The following is a 20,858-nucleotide window of genomic DNA, read 5'->3' on the forward strand; positions in this document are numbered from 1 at the left end:
AATAATCAGGTAGTTGTAAACCAAATGTTCCAGGCTTGATTTGAAAGTTAAATTGTCACAAAGCATAAGCATTTATAAGCAAACCTTATGCCATGAAGTACACTGTGGCTGCACACTGAGTCCCTTCCTTGGTCTCTAGCAGAGATAACAGCAGCCCAGAGGCTCCCCTGTGACCCCTGTTAGAGTAGATTTTGCAGCTCAGCTGAGCCAATTAAATCCAGTCCATCAGAATTTACTTTTTCCATAAAGCAAATCTTCTACTTCTTCAAGCCTCCTACCTGGCCCCTTTAGGCATCACTAGAATCTCACTTCGAACACCCAAACAATAGGCAATATCCTTCACTGGCTGCTCTAGAGCAGCTTCTAATGTCAGATTTCCATCAGTCTTCATCTTGCCCCATGTGGAAACAAAGGTGAGGAAATGCATAAGACATGTTGCATGCACAAAGCCCTCTTTGTGTGGAGAAGCTGAATTAGTCTAGAATGTTGATAGTATAGTTCAGCTTCCAAGGAATAACAGTTTGTAAGTAATAGCCATCCAGCTGGAAACTAAAACAAAGCAAATAGCACATCTAATATTTTGCTTCCAAGGTAAATCACCATTCTGCAGTTGTCTTGGTTGCCTTATTCACCCAAACACTCAAGAAAATCAAGCCTCTCGTGTTCATGTCCTGGGAATGAAGCAGTAAACTGACCCTTTTCCAGTTTTTGCCTAGACTTCAGGTGAAACCAACCAGACCTAAAATGAGCGTGCAGCACAAATTCAAAATATTTGTTGCAAGACAGGGACTCCCTCCCTCAGCCACAGCAGGCCAGAACACAACAGCCACTGTTGCAGGAAAGCACTGCTTTTCCACGCTGGCCATGCAATCTGTCTCACCCCTGCACAGGTCTGAAGGGAACACAGACCCCGAGCAGTTTCATTCACATCAATATTACACTTGTTTGGGGACTGAAAGGCACGCAAGTGTGAAAGGGGGCAAGGTGCCAGCTTTCTTTCTCCTCCTAGGTAGAGGCTCTGATTTGTTATTACAGCTGTAGCACCAATCCCATAGTGTGACTTTCTTTACACGCGTTCTGTGGAGCTCCCAGCTTGGAGGCGGAGGGACAGAGGGTGTCTATTGGAGAGGGACAGATAAGGGAACCAAAGAGCTGTCCACCCTCAGAATGCTTCATTCAGCTCTTCAGACCACACAGAAAATGAGCATTTTTTGTTACATCCTTCTGCCTCTGCCTGGCAGCTCTGGTGTCATGTCCAGCACAGAGTGATGGATGAAAGTTATCCCACGGTCCTGTCCCAAAAGCGGCACCATCAAACAGGTGAAGGAGCAAAGAAAGGCCTCTCCAGAGCAGCCCTCTCTGCTCTGAGGGCTGTTCACTGACCCTGTCACAGCAGCCATGATGTATATGAAAATTAGTAGTTAAAATGCAATTTAATTGCAATTATATACCAGATATCAGTCCAGTTAGATGATGAAGTGAGACAAGTGAAGAAGAACAAGGCATTGTCAGGATTTCTGGAAACAAAAATGGATCAAAAACTAATCCCACACCATTCCTTCTGAGAGAAACTTACAGAATACACAAGAAAATGGGTAAACGGTGCAAGATTACTAGAAAAGCAATCTTTCCATCTAGTGATTTGGATCACTGGCTCCAAATGGAGCTTGTACAAAACATCATTAAAGTTAGTGCTGCTTATTCCTCTGAGCAGTCATCTGCACTCAGTTAAGGCAGAGAAACTTAGTGAGGGGTTACGTCTTGGTGTAAGATTTCAAAATGCAGGGCTCTTCTTTAAGAGAGGTCACTTTGCAGAGAACTGACTTATCCAAGCTGTACTTTCTAGGCAGAAGTCTGCTTCAAATTTGCCTTGGAGTATGCCTGTATCTGCAATAGTGATAATCCTGCATACTTAAAAGATGGGTGTCATAGCTTTCTCTGCATTGAATACGTTCTGCTGACCCCACATGGGCTTATTTTGTTTGTCTCTTAAATTCAGCTGCGGTCATACAGACACCATCTTTGTCACGGGTTGTTTTACAAAAAAAAAAAAAAAAAAAAAAAAAAAAAAAAAAAAAAAAAAAAAAAAAAAAAAAAAAAAAAAAAATTAAACTCTCCACATATTTAAGGAAAAACACATCTTAACCAAAACAATCCAATAGGTGAAACCCAAAGAATTTGCCACCTAATTGGTGTATTCAATAACTTGTGACAATAACCTCACAAGGAAGGCAAAAAGGTAGCAGAGAAATCAGCAAAATTCCGTCAAATACCGAGAAAGTGCATATTTATTTCAGGAATGCTAGGGATAAGATAAAGGGCAAAGATGTTAAAACATGTCCTCTTGTAATTGCTCTAGTTAGAGAGCATTTTTCTATGATTCCACAATTCTTATTTTTAAAAAATCGAGTAATGGGCAAAAGTCAGATGGCAAATAGCAGTAATTTACTCTAGGAGCTACGACTCCTCAATTTGTCTCTCCAGCTTGAAAATAGATTAAAATTCTGTATGATTAAATGTGCACTTAATGTGCATAATAATTGTTGGGATGAAATATGAAAAACAAAGAAAGAGTTTAATAAAGGCTTTGCTTGATACATAAATCCAGAAACACTTTAAAAAGTTAAAAAGTTTGTTCTGCAGTCTTTGAATACCACCTTACAAAAAAAAAAAAAAAAGAAAGGCTTTTTCCTGGGTTTTCTTGAGACATTCACTCCCAGCATGTGACTGAAACATCCTGACTCCTTCAAAGTATCAAAAAGAAAAGGACTTGAGCCTTGCACAGAATTTTCCTCTAAAAACCAAGAAAAGTAATTCTGCTGTTAATGAAATGTATTCAATCCATGCAGTCTCTACAATTTACTCCTGTTTTTGAAAGCACAGTGGTTTCCATATTTAACAGGAGGACTGATCCCGCCACACTCTTACAGTGTTTTTATTATGATGACTGGAAGCACCTCAATTTACCAGCCAGAACACTGAAAACAAGGAAGTTAAGAGGGAAAACTCATCTGCTCGACAAACACATGACATAGCCACCACACCAGGCAGGGCAAATTCAATTCTGCGTGTGTTGAACAGCCACGTGCAATGTTTTTATAGCTGGAGCACACCCTGAGCAACTCAGCAATATTGTGCAGGCAAAGCCCAGGGCTTAGGCCAGCAGATGAAGAAAAACTGGTCCTGCAGTACCAGGGGGGTGGGGTGCAGAACGTGACAGTGTTTAGGCTGCAGACAATAATGTAATGTGTGTTGTTGCTGGCTCCTGTTCCAAACCAAGCTTCAGGCTGATGGAGCAGCCTCAGCAGTCACAGCACTCCAAGAATCCCCAGGATATTCCTCTCACACGTGTTTGTTTTGCTTGGTCAAAAGAGACACCTGATGAAAGTCATGCTTTTTTCCATCTCTTTCCAAAATATCAGGGCAGATGAAGAAGTCAGGTTTTTCTCTTGAAGACAAAAGCTGATTCTCCTACAATCCCTGAGGAAAAGGTTTAAGATTCACAAGACTTATCAGCTGATTTTATAGGAAGTTTAATTGCTTTGGTTCTCTTCTGAGGAGATGTCTCAGTGAGCTGGGCATGTTGGTAGATGTGAATGTCATTAATCACACATCTGAAAAGCAAGGTGGGAAGAAGGGCAGGCTAGAACCAAAGCCAGGGGCCAGCACACCACCTGTGCTGTCTGGGGCAGACATAAAGGATCTGGATGCAAGCCCTCCAGCACAAACAGAACCAGCAACTTCTTTTTCCACAGATGAAAACACGGAGGAAAGTTAAGGGGTTGGTGGACTGCTGCTTCCTAGAGGAGATCTTTGAGCCTGACTACGTGGCACTCTCATCCCAGAGCAGAGCATCATCCACACAACTTCACACACCACTGAGCCAGGCAGAGTAAAAGTCCCCTGCACCTGGCAGGTGAAGGGATCACATGCAAGTCTGTGACAGAAGTTTTACAGCGGTCTCAATGATTCTCCCAAACTCCAGAGAAGCTTAGGAGGGTATCTTTTTCTGAGTGCTTTTCGCACATCTCCTTTTAACCAACTGCTGTGGATGATACTGGCCAAGTACCTGTGCCATGTCCTTGTTGTTGCCCAGTTCATGTGAGAGAATGACAAATACTCAGGTTTGTGATATTTTCAGTCTTTTCCCCCATTTTGCTCTCTAAGACAATCCGGAGCCTTCATTAGGATATGGTTTAATGGTGAACATGGGGGTGGTGCTGGGTTGATGGTTGGACTTGATGACCTCAAAAGTCTTGCCCAGCCTTAATGATCTATGATTCTGTGATTATTACTGTCCCATCCGGAATTTGGTGAGTTTTGCCTTGTGGTTGGGTGCTCAGATTCTACAACCTTCACTGTCATCTAAAGCCAGCCATCAGAAAATGCAGAGGGATATTAAATACACAACAAGCTAATCACTCCCCACAGGAGGAAATGCTTAACTCTCACAAGCTTTAAATAAAAACAAGACAAAAGTTCCGGTGCCTTTTTGTTTTAGCTCCTCGGTGGTGTTTTTGTTTAAGGAGAAGAAAAACTATCTCCCACTAAGGATTTGACACTTCCTTTTTTTTTTTTTTTTTTTTTTTGAGCATAATGTGCCTGTGCTGAACTCCAGAGCTGTTTGTTTGTTTGCTTGTTTGTTTCTGAGAGATGGAACCCACCACGTTCATCAAGCAGAGATGTCCTTTGGGAGTGTTAGAGCTCCTGGGTTCTGTGACTACAGCTGCAGATAAGGATTCTCTGGGTCAGATATGAAAATTGGCTGAAAGTGACGAAATGCCATCTTTTCTGATGTTATACAGAGCATTCTAAGGGCATTTTCTCACCTGCACCTGTCACCTGTAGTTACTGCTCCCCATAACAGGTTAGTCACAGCTACCTGGTTGGCAGGTCAAAGGCATGAGAAACTGCCTCCATGACTTTCTTTTCCTCAGAAATGTGGAATCTGTTCAAAACTTCATTCCTAGGAGACAGTCAAGTGTGCAAATAAGAAGGAATGCCATCATCACTTTGAGGACTAAAGCCTTGTGTCTTCAGGACCAAGAACTTCCACGTCCCCCTCCTCTCTTTCTGTGCTGTTCAGGGCTGGTTCTCTGACACACCAGGGTAATAAAGAGGTGTCTTTAACAAAGTCACTAATTACCAAAACCACTCTGCAGGGCTGGGAAACCACAAGCATCTAAGCAGCTTGGTTCAACTTTAAAGCAGGAGGCTGCACAAGATGAAGAAGTCTTTTTCTCTTGCACGTTAGAACAAGTCAGTTGATTCCTTTTGATGCACAGCAGAAATTATTTAACTAAACTCTCCTGGATGTCTTGAGTCTGTTCTGTGCAAACCCATTGGCTGAACAGGAATCCTCTCAAGAGCTTAGCCCTGTGTGATGTCACCAAATCCAAGGCTGGATAAGTGCCCAATATAATGGAAAGGCTCCTAATTCTACCACAGGCCCTGAACTAGAAATAAAAGCTGCTTTTCTCTGTGTCCCGGTTTTGAAACCTATTCTAGTTGTTGCTCCAGAATCAGAACAGACTCCAGAGAAGATCTGTAGCTGCCCAAAACACAGAAGCAACTTCTCACCTGAGGCCACATTTTAGACTCTGACTCCTTTAATTACGACCATCATTCCCACAGAAATTTCCATGACAATAGCAAAACCGCATGAGGGTAGGTGGAAAGTATTCAAAGGACATCTGGTTTTGGTTTTTATCCTTCTTGCCTGTGCTCACTGGGGGGGGGGGGGGGGAGATGGTGCGTGGAAGGCAGGCTGTATAATCTTCCCCACAGACACCCCAAAAATAACTCTGTTAGCGTGAGTGCCCCATCAGCACATGGCAGAGGCTTGTCAGGCATACGTGGGTTCTGAGGGGGTCTGGCCAGGAGACAATCCTGATGGGGTGGTTTGTGCTTTGGCTCAGCACAGGCCCTCACTCCACCAGTGGGCTCTGGTGAGCGTTTTATCTCCACCTCTAGCACCACAGCGCTGTCAAATTAACCACACACTCCTTACCTGAAGAATTCAAACTCTCCCTCCCCCGCCACCCACCTCCATCCAAGGGATTATTCCACAGGAGACACCCCTTCAGCTGGTGGTGTTAAGAGATCCTCACCCGAACCTTTGCAGCTCAATCTCTTTGAATTAAACTCTCTCATAGTAAATCATCTCCTGCAGTTAAAAGTATCCTAAATGTTTCTGTTACTGCTTGGTACACTGAAATATGAGATGAAATATGAGGAATGTAAAACAGTTTGTAATAAGAGACCATGCCCAGTACCTTTCAAATGATACTTTGACTCCAGGCTCTCGTTTTTTTCTCTAGGAGCTCAGAAATTTTCAATCCTTCCCATAGTTATTCTTCTGTCTGTTGCAGCAAAACTCATACTATTTAAATTAGAATTGTGCCGTCTTTAATCTCTCTGGCTTTCCTCAGAACAAGGAAATGGTAAGAGTTAGCCTAGACAACTGGTTTCAATTTAGGCTAATAGTTTGTGATTTAAGGAGAAATCCGTGCCTCTGGCTAACTTCCTGATTCCATAGGGCCAAAAAGGAGTAAAATTGAGATGGAGCTGCTCCTACAAATCCTCAGTGCAAATACCCAAATTAGTACTGCAAATTCAATGCACATTTATTTTAAAATGTATTGCAAAGAATTCCCACCACCATTTATGGCCTTCTGGGGTAATACACCAATAGCAGCCAACAGACCAATAACTGTTCAATGACTTCCATGGTGACATCCTTGCTATAGCCCAAATTTTGATATCATCAGTCAGGCACCAGCTTGTGCCATGAATAGTCATTCCACTGACACAGACCCTCCAAATAAGGCCCTCTTTAGTGCAAGCAAGTCTAATAGATTTGGCACTGAATCAGGGCAGGGTACACAGATATGAGCTTTAAAACTCACATGGAAAAAGTTGTATTTAAGCACACCCTAAGCACCATGGATTCATTTTGCTTGGAATTAAGTTATGAGCTGAAGGTCAAACCTTGCAGGGTCAACCTTTGGTAGACAGGGCCATCAGAAATTTGGCAGAATCTTAATTCTTGAACTCTGAGTTTTCTACCAATACAGCAACCTAGTTTAGTTCAACTTTCCCATAACTCCATTGATGTTCTGTCTAAATTTCCATCTTCTGTGCGTGAGTTGTTCTGAAGTATAAACTCACAGATGCTGTGTATCTACTAACAAGCTCCTCCTCATTTGAAATTAACCTCTGTCCTAACAAAAACTGCTCCTGTTACACAGACAAAGCCACCTTGGCTCCTCAGCCCCACCTGAAAAAGGAAAGTCTGGCTCAGAGGCTCAAGTTTTTGTGAAGGCACTGAGGAATAATTTATCCTGCATTACACCATGATGTGGCACTCTCTTCCTAGCATGTGCCTGTTTCTCCTCATCCAAACTGAGTAAGTTAACTTCTCTGCATGCCAGCAGAACCTAGCTATACTGTTTCTATTTCTTATATCCATAAACTCCTTCACTCCTGATCATTTGAAAACTACTGAGAGAATGAGAAAAAATAAATCACTCTCACACACACAAACCAACAACTAAACCAACCAACCAACCAAAAATACCCAAAAAAAAGCCCCAACCAAACAAAACAAAACCAAAAACAACAATAAAAGGAAAAAAAAAACAGTTGGGGAGTGTCTTTGGCTAACTATTATTATAGTCTGGCAGTAACTTGTTCTCTATAATAAATGCAATATAATGAACCAAATCTCTACAATACTATGCTGTAGCTTACATATTCATTAAAATCTGGGTGTTTCATGTGCAAGCAGATCACCACAGTCCAGCTGATAGGCCACAGTGCATATGTTTAAAGAGATCATCACCCACAACAGTAGGACAGAAGTGCAGATGCATCCAGAGAGGGAAACCAGGTCATAAATCTTGGTAAATTAAATTTTATAACAAAGAAGAACCAATTAATGACCATGACAAATTGAGGACCTGTGCATTTTCACCTGTGAGGACTGCACAGTCACTGCAACCTCTTTGAACCACACAGCAGTCTGGTTCCAGGTTGTTCCAAGCACAGACCATCAACCTCAGTGAAAAGTGCTGCAGTTTTGACTTGTTCTAAGATTTATTTTTGAAAGTTTAGTGAGAACTTTTGACCCTGAGGAATCGCTGTCTCACATGCACCCAGGATAAGCTTCTCTGTATTAGTTACACTTCTCTGTTCTTAAAGAAGGAAAGGAACAAGGGATTGTTCTTCACCCAGGAATGATGCAGATTGGCTTTTTGACCAAAACTTCTTTTTATAAGCCAGGAAAAACACAAACTGAATTTAAAAGCCTTGATTTAGAGGTGATTCAGAATCCAATCCCATCAAGGACTGATGAAGGATCAAATGTCATGAATTGCAGATGTTCACAGGTGCTGCTCACTGACAAATATAAATGGGACATAACAAAATTTAGACAATGAAAAGCACCAAAAAAATTCTGTCAATTTTCAAATTCAAGTTTCAAGTTCTCAAGCTTATATATTTTCTGGAGGCTTTGCAATACCTGTGTTGCTTGTACTGTATGAGTCTCCAAGTTGTCTACGACACATCTTCAGCTACTAAAAATTACACACTTACTGATTTCAGTGACTAAAATCTCTGTAAGTCACCAGCAGGAGAAAAATTTGCATGACCCAATCTATGTTTTATCTAAAACAGATTACAAAAAACACTGAACACCTGCACTTTGCAATTGCTTTTTAAAAATATATGTACAATTACAAAGTCAGGCTTGCTCAGAGCCAAGGCTGATTTATTGTTTTGCTGACTGCAAGAGCACTAAATTAAACGTGTAACAGCCAAGGGTCATCCCTGAAGATGCTTAATTCAGAATTATCAGGGTTTTTTTTTTTTTAGAAAGGAACAGTGGAATGGAATAAAGACATGTCAAACAGGAGCAGTGTGACACACTCAGGGCACCGTAGTAAGTGGAAAATGTACTTTAGTCCTGGTTGCAAAGTATTTCTGTAATAATTTTACTAAACAAGATCCAGAAACAACATATTTTTTTTCTTGTTTGTTTCTTTCTGAATCTGAGATGACCCCTTATTGAAAAGATATTATTAACCATAGATGGCAATTCAATATCTGTCTAATTTTATGTCATGGACATATAAAAAGACTTAATTACACACTTTATGAACTATAATACAGTTAGCAATGCACTATATCTATCTTTGTGTATACTTATATATAGCATATATAGTTTCTCAAACATTAAATGCATTTCTTTGAAAATACTTTTATATAACATTCAAAAAATAAGACTCTTCAACAGCAACTTTTGTGAGATCTCCTGCACTAACTATAGGCAGCTTTAACCCTGACTGCCTCTTTGCAGACTCCACACTGTCCTTTAATTAAGACCTGCAAGACCACAAACTGTAGGTTCCCTCCATCCGGCAGTCCCCTTCAGATTCAGGGCAGCCAAAACTTATTTTAAACGGAATTTCCTATTTCTCTGCTCTTCCACGTTAGGCTCCCCAGTCACTTCTCGGGTCTTGCAGTGCCCTTTCAGGCGCTGCAGGCCCATCTCACCTTCCATGCGCTCCACGTAGCAATAAACATCGTAAGTCTCGTTGGGGAAGCGCCGCCCGTACGTCCTGACTCCTTTCTTTCCCATTTTATCTCCAAAGCAGCCAACCCGTGGATGTCTAATTGGATACCTGGAAAGGCAGGAAATTCATCAATGCGGCAAGACAGCAGTGTAAGCCTGCGCAGCCAAGGCACGCAAATTTTGGGGAAAAGCGTGAAGGGACCTTTGGAAACGCTCACCTGACAGTCTGGTCAGACACCCAGCCAGCATCACACTGCTCAAACCCATCCTCGTAGGCTGCCTTCAGCTGCTCCGGGCTGGCCATGACGGCGCCGTTGTCCCGACAGGTCTGGTGGGCTTGTGTGAAATTCAGGGTGTACCTGCTCGTGGCGGCTCGGTAGTGGAACACGACACCTGGGAAGGCAAAAGCCCCCTGTTAGTGGCACATTTCGCATCGTTTCTGTAGCCTTACCTAGGTGTGGTCACAGTGCTGAAAGCAGGTGGGTAGAATGAAAAATAATATAAAAAGATGAGAGAGATATTACGGTGTCAATGATATTCCCCCTCTAGTGGCTGCTGCCGGTAATGACAAAATACCCCCCAAAAAAGTGCTTTTTGGAGCAGATTTGTTATCAGCGACGGGCCCGTTGTGTGTTCCTATGCAGCAAAGATTGCTACAAAGATAGCATTTATCAATAGATGGCTTTTGGTCAATTTTCCATAGCCATGTTTTTGTGCACGCACTACAAATGGTACAAACAAAACAAAGCATGCTTTTATTTGGGGTTCTTCTGGTTCTGAAAAGGACCTTGACAATTTCAGCAGTTTCTGGAGCATGTCAGACCTTTGGAGAGGGAACCCTGGAGTGAAGGTGGTTTTGCTTAAAACAGGATCTGTCTAGAAGCCACCTTCTATTTTCTACACACAGACAATTCCCACTGAATTTGACAACAGCTAGAACAAACCATAAAGGGCACTGAAGTGGCAGAAAACAGCCATTCCACCTTGCAAAATCATTTCCCCCTATTACCACTGTCTTTTACAGTTTAGCATCAAAGGCATGTCTCTTGCAATACCTCACTTACTGTGCTCTAAAATCCTCAGAAGCATTTCAACACCATAAAACATCCACAGAATGGAAACAAAACAAAAACCCCTAAACCATAAAATGTTCCTTTTCTCTGATGGTTTTACTGGAGTACTTCATGATGAGGAAACAACATACTGTAGCACAGCTTGGGAAAATGGTGATATTGTAGCAATAATTAATTTTACAATGAGTCTTTGCCGTTAGAGAAAGTCTGCTAATTTACAAGCAAATAGAAATACAGGTCACTTAGAAGATTGTTGATGCAAGATGTTCCAACGTATTCAGAAAGTTTTTTTCTCATGAAAACAAATTCAGTAAAATTTTGCCAGTCATCAAAAATCTACATACGGCCAGTAAGTAGAAAATAGACATTTTTCTTCTTGTCATGATTCACTAAGAAATTTATATAGAAAATATTATCTGAAAACTGCTCAGCCATCAGACATCATTTTTTATCAAAGCTACTTGCAGAGACACAGGAAATAAAAGAGGAAAGGCTGGGAATCCCCATCTTTCATAGGCAGTCACCAGCTGCAGCCACTAACTGGAAGCTTGCAGACCACCAGCATCCCCACAGAATACCTTTCAGATCTGACAAAACCCATCAGAAACAGCTTCTTCCAGGAAACAGTGTGGTTTCAGCTTGAAATGGATCCAAGTGTTGTTTGGCAACAGTGGCAAGTGAAGAATACACCCCGGAAAATTATGGCTGTGTTTGTATCACTGCATTAAATTTTCCAGGTGCCTGAAATCCAGCCATTAAGGGTGTTAAATTGTTAGCTTATTTCACTGCATTGTTTGGCCCTGGCCCCACAACACCATTCCAAACAATTTCTGGGTGGATTTCAAGAACAAGCAGAGAACAGGGACAGGTTCCAAAGGGCATCTTCATCCTGTGCTGGGAGCCAAAGGAGCGTTTCAGTGTGGATGGGGGACACCCTGCTCCACACAGCCTCACTGCTAAACCACCCCACAACACAGAGCTAGGCAGCATCGGCATTTAAACCTCAAAATAACAAAAAAAATATTACCTGGAGATTCCTATTTTTTTAACATTCAGTATGCATAGAAGTATTTATTTTAATATATTCAGAATTTAGTAACAGTGGTTGACGCTGTGAGAAGAACACCTGCTGGTATAAATGAGCATTGCTATATCAGTAGTACTGCAGTAAATAAAAACATGAGTTCAGGTGGTTTGCTTGGTGTTCTGGATCTAGAATTTAAAAATGGGCAACAGAGCTCACAACAGGAGCAGATAAAATATTTTTCCATACCTATAAGCCCATAATAATATCCACAAGCTGGGCATCTGGCTTTACTATATGTAATTTTTGAACCTATACAAACATTTTAAAACTTTTCTTTGATAACATTGGTGTTTCTGCAATAAAGCATGTTTGATGCTGAGTCAGAAATGCCCAAGTATATGAAGCAATTTGTGAATTCAGTTAATTGTTTTAATCCGAATTTAAATGTATTTTGTACGAATTTGAATTAATTGTCTCTTTTTTAAACATTTTTTTCCAAGATTGCTACAGTGATGCTATATGGCTTCAAACTGAGCACAAGAGTTTCTGCTTCTCAGAACAGTCACAAAAACGTTTGTTGCCTCAGAGGGGGTGGCAACATATTTCTCTAAAGTTGATTTTTTTTTTTTTAAGCTTCCTGCTGCTTAAACATATGAGTGCATTTTCCACAACCAGCTATTTCACTTCTCATTCCTTCCCTTTTTTTTTCCATGTTGGAAGCACCCCTGCCCTTCCCACCGCGCCAGACCCGTGTGATACCTGAACAAGGCAGGACTAAGGAGTTAATATCCCAGCCAATTTAAAGTGGATTTCGCGGAGGCAAAGAGGAGCCTTCGGTCATTTGTAAATCCTGGAAAGGAACTCGGGGAATGCTTTGTTCTCCTCGCCCAGATCCACAAGGTAAACTTCACCTATTCTCAGAGCTGGAGGCTCCTCCGTTTCCAGTGAGGAGCTAATGGAAAAGAGCCTCCGAGATGAATGGGAAGGAGGACGTCACTATGCATAAGCCTGTGCAACAGCTGCAATAATTAGAAGACCCCCCTGGGGCTAAGGAGATTAAAGTGCAGGACTTTCATTGTTTCACTTAGACGGAGAGAGGGGCAGAACCCATTGTCCCGGTCTTTGCACTTTTAAAACATTTGTAAAGGATTTCCCCCCCTCTCCCACCCCCCCCCCCCCACCTTTGTCTATTTCCTCCCCGAAAGAAAAGGCAAGAAAGGAGTTGTCCTAGGAACAAATAAAGCAACTGGAAAACAGACCAGGGCAGTATAATGCTGTCAGCGAACATCTGGCAAACAAAGTCAGTGTAATTACAGGAAGGAGTAGCAGCGAGAGAGAGCACTCTTAGGAAAGCAATCTGTAGCATCCAAAACTCACTTCTGTCAGAGCAAGGGTGAACGTCTTTTAGTCGTTTATCTCATGCCTCAGGCCGGAAAATAAGAATGTAAAGGGTTTAACTTTTAACTAACAAGAGTTTCCACGGGTAAGGGCCGGGTTCTGTGGTTACACCCCTTTGGGTTGCAACTTTGCCATGTATCATGCATCAAAACCCTGTGGAACTGCAGGGGAAGCTAGTTTATTAGCTCCTGGTATGGCTAGTAAATTATAGTTCACTTTCACCAGTGAGCTCACGCTGCTGCCACATGCCGTGTTGGATGTGGCAACATAAAGCTTGAATCTCAGAAGTTGCCTCACACAGCAAAGTATATCTAAAGAGAAAGAATATTGTGACGGCAGTGCTGGTTATCCTGTTAATTTTTGTCTTCAGACCTTGGACACTGTGGTGCATACCCCCGAAATAACCCCCAGCCCCCTGCCAGAGCTACCACATAGTTCAGATCCTCCCCATCCTTAGTGCAGAAGGCAATTTACACTACAAACACACCCCAAAAACACAGGTTACAGGACTGTGTGAAAGGAAGGAAAACGGCAGCATTTACAGTTCTCTGGGTGAATAATTAATAAATAAATTTCTCTCTGCCATCCTTTGGTGGCCGCTACCAATTGTGCTCTTCCCTTGCCAGGAAGATTCCTCGAGATCCATTATGCAGGAGAGTAAAATAGGAGCTGAAAAATGCAGCAGTCCATGATAATTTAGTCAGCAAGGAAGCACGGGAAGTTCAACATCAAGAGGTGGTAAGGTTTCAAGACAGGTAAGTCCAAAAGATTAGGTAAAAGCACCTCTTCAAATGCCTACTAAAGAGATAAAGAAGGGGATTTCTGCTGCAGAGAGAATAGATCAATTAGGTTGTCAGCACACAGCCTCCCAGGACTAACAACATCAGTGAGTGGCAGCGTTCCCACATCGGAAACAACTTTCATTTATTATCATTATAATGCTTGCAGGATAGACAAGTTTGCATAAAAATGAAAATGTGAATGACCATCTATGTTGCTTCCCTAATTCTTATTTCTTTCCATTAACAAGATCAGGATCTTAAGCCTGGGATTTTTTTTTTATAGGCCTTAAAAAGAAATCACTCAAAAAAAACAATTGGGGGAAAAAATAAGTCTTTCAGATTTGCAGCAGAATCAAAGAGAAACTGAGAAAATTAGGCTCATGAAAAGAGTGAACTCCCAAAATATCAGTTAGAAAAGAATAAAGTGATCTCACTTTTGTCAAAAAAATATTCACTGAGAGGCCTACGACAAAAGAGTAAGAAAAGTGTAAAGATCCCAGTTGCTACTTTGATCTCCTTAAATCCAATTATCTCCAAGGAGGATAACAAAAAATCAGCTCAAATGAGTGGTTTGTTCAGATTTCTAAATTTGGAATACATTGGGTCATACATGTTCTTTTTAATTGCCCAATGTCATAGCACCACACAAAAGAATTTCATTGAATAGTCAAAAATGTTTCATAATAAAAAGTACTGTGTCATTTCACTTCTAGGTCAGATTTCTACAAGGTAGCTCAAAAGTATATTACAAAAAGTGTACTTCATTATAACTAGAGAGAAGGAATAAATGTGGGCACAGAAAGGTACAGCAGTACTTTTTATAAAATCCTTTCTGAGATTCAACTCATCCAACTTAGCTTTGCCTGAACGTTACAAGCTGAGTCTGAAAGAGTTGTCTGTAAATCTCCCTGACTGGTGACCAGGAATATTTAATGCAGAGAGCTCACCTCACCCAGGAACAGCCAAAAGCTGAGAGACCATGGATTCCCAGTGTGAGACAGTTTGAACTGTGGGTTTAATAACACCAAGAAAGGTTAGAAGAAAAACACAAAACACTGTAGAGAGATGAAATTAGAGAATCTGACAAAGGAAGTGTTACTCCTGAGACAAAGGGAAAATTTTGGAGGAACATGCACAGAAGGCAGAGAAGAAAACATGTGGAATTAAAATGAGTATGAATGACTTGTTCTACATATCCAGGATTGGACTTGGATGATCCCAGTGGGTCCCTTCCAGCTCAAAATATTCTAAGATTCTCCATTCCTCTGCTTGTGAGAAGCTGAAGCATCTAACACTGCCATGCTGTTAGATCCATTTTGAACACAAAATACCCCTGAGAGGTCACTGTAATTATAGCAGCAAACCAAGGTGTCAGGAAAGCATTTCCCATGATTAGTAACAGGAAAGGGGGTATCCAATGTGAGGAAAGTGCCCCTCCAGTGCTCCTGCAGATTTGCATGCCCCAAGAGCAGCCCTGCAGGCACAAATAATGTGTAAGGCAAGCACCTGGCTGCCTCAGACTTCCTGTGTGGGCTAAAATTAAGTGTTTCCCTCCTCACTCTTACACTCTCACCAAGGGACAAACGTAAAATAGTAATGCTGATCTCAGGGGTGAAGTGTGGAGAGCACCTGACCCCTGTGGATGGGTGTTCTCTGTGGGGTTTGGGCACATGGCTCAGCACGTAGCGTGGAGACTTGCAGTGCCAAAGGAAAACGGGATCAAGTAACCCAACGTGTCATCCTACTCCTGCACTTTGCTGTGACTTTCCCAGATCCCCAGGGCTGTGCATGCAGAGCCACCCCTGCCAGAACACAGCTACTCTCACCCCCTAGAATAAAACAAGCCAATTCAGGGGTTTTTTTGCTTTAAGATGAGGAGTTTAAACAGTGCTCAGATCAAAATGTTTGATCTCTGTTTGATGCGCACACAGCCAAGCACTTCTCGGCAGATAAAGGATCCCCTGTGAACTCAGGGTGTCTTGATGATGTCTCTGAGATAGAATCATCAAATGGTTTGGGATGGAAGGGACCTTAAAAATCATCTATTTCCAAATATAAGCAGCTGTTGATACCCAAGCAGCTGGCATAGTTAATTCCTATAACCAAGGCAAAGGAAGGCCATGGAATTATGTCAATTTCTAAGGTCCTGTCATTGTTTAGAAAACTTTTACCTGTCGAAAAATGGATGTAGCAGAAACATGCACTGCAGAGACAAAGGCAATGTGTGTGATTAAACGTGCCATCCTTGTGAATGATAATTAAGATAAGCACCTGAGGTTAAGTGGTGGCTTAAGGAGTCCACCTTTGGATAATGAAAATTTACAGACCTTCAAAAGCAAATGGAAAAAAACCAAGCCATATTTATTAAGGATTGACTAACACAAAGCCTCTGCGTGGGTAATTGCATGGGTGACAAGTCTCTGACAGCAGTAGGGTAAATTTTTACGTTTGCCCTTTGATATCAGCTGCTTTCATTGGAACAGGACTCTGGGACAGCCAGATCTTTTGTCTGAACAGTTTGTTGTTAATAACATATGAATCTGACTTCAAAAGATCATTTGGCATCTAAAACAGCAAATTAACTGGATATTTGCACGCAAGTTACCAAATTTGTCTGTTGTGATAGCTAAAGAGAAAAAAAAATAGGTGCACAGTAGTAACTTTTGTACAGCCTTGGGCTTGGGACTCAGGAAAAAAAATAATTAGGCATTAGAAGTTCTACTTTCAATGACTAACACCCACTGTTCAGCTTAACCTGGGAAAATCTGTGCTACAGAGAAAATCGTTCTTCCTCAGAAATCCCATTTTTCATTCACAATACATTCCATCACTGGTAAAATACACTCATTTGATGCACAGTGTGGTCAATAGCAGTTTTGTATTCCCAGCAAACCTAAAGGAGAGAAATAGCAATTACAGTAATTTTATTCAAGTTAGCTCTCCCAGCTATCTATTATGCTACTAGCAGAGGTTAATTTGAAAAACAAGCAGGCCACCTGTCCAATCTTATCTCCCTGGCTTCATTGATGCTGCATTATGCTTTTTCTTTGAAAGTTTAAAATTAGGGAGTGTCCATAAAACAAATGGAGACCCTGAAAATATCTAGACCAAAAGTCCTGAGTTGGTTTAAAAATACCCAAAGAAGCATAAAAAAAAAAAAAAAACCACACGAATTTATCATAATGGCAAAAGAGGAATTACACCTGCTTCAGCAGAACTCTGCTGATAAGTTCTTTCAACTGAGCATAAAATGACCAGAATAATAAAACTGGTAAAAATTTTACCAGGGCTTCAGCAGCCCCAGCTCCACCCAGGAGAGCTGACCAAAGCACAGTGCTGAACCAGGCTATCCCTCAGCTCTGGAATTACCTCAGTTAACATGGAAATACCTCCCTGCACCCCAGTCAGGACAGGCAGTGCAGAATGCACAGAGAGGGAGGACAGTGGATCATGCCTCTTCAACTGGTGTCACTTTGGGGTGCAGGTTCAAAAAGACAATGCCATTGAGATAATTTGTATTCAGGACTAATGGGCTTTGGGTTTATAAATAAAAGCTGAAATCATAAGAAACCATAAAGAATAGAGCAGAAGATTAGAGCAGCAACATTCACATGAAGTTCTTATGAGTCTAATAAATGCCATTTGTTTACATAATGCAGAAAACTGAGAATGGAGGGCACAAATGACAGTCTAACAAAGTGATTTTCCATTTGGGTCAAGACTTAGCTTTTTTCCTCTCCTGAAATTTTGACATTAAAGTAGTCATGGAAAAGAACAGTTGCAGAAAGAAAATGGAGTGTGTGAAATTTTCATTGAGGTAAAATCATAAATCTAATCAGTTCAACACTTCACAGTGTTTTTTCACAAGAGCAGCCACTACAAAAGCTAAAGTATCACATAAATCATCCCATATTTTATTGTCATAAACATCTGCTGCTCCTGGATTTAGATATGTAGTCAAGGGAACACTTGAAAAGGAGTAAGGAATGCCAGGTACACTCATTATGAAAAGCAATGTTCAAACCAGGATTTCTTTTGCTTTTGTCATTAGGACCTAAGAGTTTATGAAGTTATGCAGACATTAATGGCTACACTGATTTATTGTATTTCCAAATTAAGGCCACACCTTCGAATCCTTTCATCAAATCAATGCCAACAGACTGTTCACATTAGGTTAGGCATATTGGAAGAACAATGCAGTATTAAGCTCACCAAAAAGGTCTTAGCCAAAGCCATGATTTCCAGCAGCAGATATTAATGTTTGTTTTGGGATTCATTCGTCTGAGTAAATACTGAACTTCCAAAACACACCGAGCTCCAAAGGGATGTGCAAAGCAGGGCCCAGAGCAAGGCTCTTGAGAGGAGATCCATCCACACAGCTCAGTGTTGTTCTAAGCCCAGGCAGAAACCTGGGTCCAGAACTTGCCTGTGCATGGCACAGGGCCTGGGTTAATGCTCTGCCTTTCAGCACAGCCTGTTAGCTCAGGCTCAGTGCCAGCCCAACGGGGCTCTGGAGCAGCCTCTGAGCCGTACTCACCGTGCTCCACGAGCAGGCTCCGAGGGCAGAAACACCTACACATCACGTGCTCCTTTGGCCACTCACACTTTTGTTTTGTTTAACCCTATGGAACACTCCAGGCTGGGGCAGAGGGGCTGGGAAGCTGGGAAAGGCTCTGGAGGTGCTGGTGACAGCAGCTGGACACAGCCCAGGGGTGCCCAGGGGCCAAGAGGCCGATGGCCACTGGGCTGTCCCAACCACAGGGCAGTGACCATCCCTGTGCTGGCACTTCTGAGAGACCACCTCAGATCCTGGGGGCAGCTTTGGGCCACTCAAGACAAGAAATTCAGGGGCTGGAGCATGTCCAGGGAAGGGAACAGAGCTGGGAAGGCTCTGGAGCCCCAGGAGCGGCTGAGGGAGCTGGGAAAGGGGCTCAGGCTGGAGCAAAGGAGGATCAGGGGGGACCTTGTGGCTCTGCACAAGTCCCTGACAGGAGGGGGCAGCCGGGGGGGTCGGGCTCTGTTCGCAGGGAACAGGGACAGGAGGAGAGGGAACGGCCTCAGGCTGGGCCAGGGGAGGCTCAGGGTGGACAGCAGCAGGAATTTCCCCATGGAAAGGGTGCTCAGGTGTTGGAAGGGGCTTCCCACAGAAGTGAGGTTGTCACTATCACCAGGAGAGTTCAAAAAATGTTTGAATGTGGCATTTGGGGGCCTGGTTTAGTAGGGAACATGGCAGTGCTGGGTTAATGCTTGGACTTGATAATCTTAGATGTCTTCTCCAACTGCAACAATTCTAAAAGTCCTGTCTCTTCTGTCTCTCAACACGTAGACTTCTCCCTCTCAAAATTTTGGAGGCTATTTTATAATAGTGATGGCAAGAAAACTGTTATCACTGCCTGTCCCACATTTAGCAAACGCCTCCCCACTTGTTTTCCTGCACCTTCTCCCAGATGAGTTTCCTTCTGCCCATCCAAAATTTATTACTGGGTGAAAAGAAACACATCGTTTTTGTTTGATGTTCCTGTCCCAGAAAGAATGGCTCCCACTTTTGGTGGCAACACAGTTTGGGACATCAAGACCACTCAATCACAGCTTCAGTGGCTTCTTTTCATCATAAGCTTTCACCCTTATCATAAATTGCTTCTTTTTCCCCCACTCAAAGGGCAAATTGCTAAAGACACTCCTTTAAATCCTCTCTAGTTTTGTGGTAATTACTAAGATTCGCTGTTTTAACTGGAATCACTGTTGGTTACAAATGAAATAGACAAGTCCTTACCCTCAACAGCCAGGGAGACAATGCCCTGTGTGTCCTCCACTCCGTACATGACGTCGCAGCGATAGACCCCGGCATCGCTGGCGCGCAGCTTCGAGAAGGTCAGCGAGGCATCACCAGTCTCCTCTGAATGGCTCGGGACAGACACCCTGTCCTTGTAGCTCTGGCCTATTTTGATGTTGCCATTTTGGGCCACCAGGACCGTGGTTTCCTTGGCGTCCTTCCCGCTTTTGTCCAGTTCCACCTTGGACCATTTGATCCGGAGGTACTCGGCGGCGTAGCTGGAGGATATGGTGGGTGTGGTTGAAAAGAAGCACGGCAGGACTGAAGTTCCAGAGAGAGATCCCTTGACTAGGGTTTTTTTTTCTGCTTTAACTAGGAAAAGGGGAGAGAGGGAGAGAGAAAGGAGAAATCACATTAGTGTAACAGCAAAATTAGAAACAGATATATTTCATTGTTAGCTAATGATTCACTTGTGCAAAGGCTGAAATCCATGGACCTTAGCTGATTTCTAACAGGACTGGGGAGTATAAGATAAAAAAGTCTTTGTATCAATCTTGGTACATCGTAGGCCGATGACGGAGCGCGTTTCTCTTTGGGAAAATTTCATTCTGACTTATTTTCTCCATTTGTTACAGTCACCAAATTATTAACCTTTGGAAAAAGGACTGAAATTTTAGGTGAAAGATGAACTGCAAGGAGGAAGACCACTCTGAGTGAAAGATGATGAGTTACCTCGCTGGCCAAAAGCCTGAATACAGGGGAGCTGCTGGTGTTCACAGCCTGCCTCACCTCACGGCAGCTTCTCCTGTCCTCAGAAGGAAACACAGCCCATGGCTTTGCATTCCTGTCACCCCTGACCCCATTGTTCTCTCAGGGGTTTATTCTTTTTCTTGCACACATGCTGAAACAAAAGCCTTTCCAGTGAGAGTCTCCCAAATAGTCACTCTTTCAAAGTTGTTTCCTTGTAGCCTCAGGGCCTTTAATACATCGCAGAAATGAAATATTTCAGGATGTAAAAGCAAAGAAGGAAGTAAAGCACACAGAAAGTCCCTACTTGGCTCAGACTTGACATGATCAGGACTTTTATCATTTTTTATGTCATCTCCAGCTGCAAACATTTCACAGTGAAATGCTTCCATCTGACAATATCCTGAGGGGGAAGTTGACTACTGTTCATCCAAGCAACTGAAGAGAGGGTTTCTGATAGATTTACCTTTTTTATGTGATG

The 20,858-nt window shown here is 42.4% G+C and overlaps 1 protein-coding gene across 2 annotated transcripts in view; it reads right to left on the reverse strand.

Moving 5' to 3' along the window:
- Positions 1-20,858, reverse strand: part of VCAN (versican) — a 98,557-nt gene that overhangs the window by 64,996 nt on the left and 12,703 nt on the right. For both annotated transcript variants that reach the window (XM_069001015.1, XM_069001016.1), the window contains exons 3-5: positions 19,631-20,002; positions 9,796-9,970; positions 9,559-9,686 (exon numbers count right to left, since the gene is read on the reverse strand). In XM_069001015.1, coding sequence (XP_068857116.1) covers positions 9,559-9,686; positions 9,796-9,970; positions 19,631-20,002 — 675 coding nt within the window. The remainder of the gene's footprint in view (positions 1-9,558; positions 9,687-9,795; positions 9,971-19,630; positions 20,003-20,858) is intronic.

This window comes from Aphelocoma coerulescens (genome assembly GCF_041296385.1).
Source record: "Aphelocoma coerulescens isolate FSJ_1873_10779 chromosome Z unlocalized genomic scaffold, UR_Acoe_1.0 ChrZ, whole genome shotgun sequence".
Lineage (NCBI taxonomy): Eukaryota > Metazoa > Chordata > Aves > Passeriformes > Corvidae > Aphelocoma > Aphelocoma coerulescens.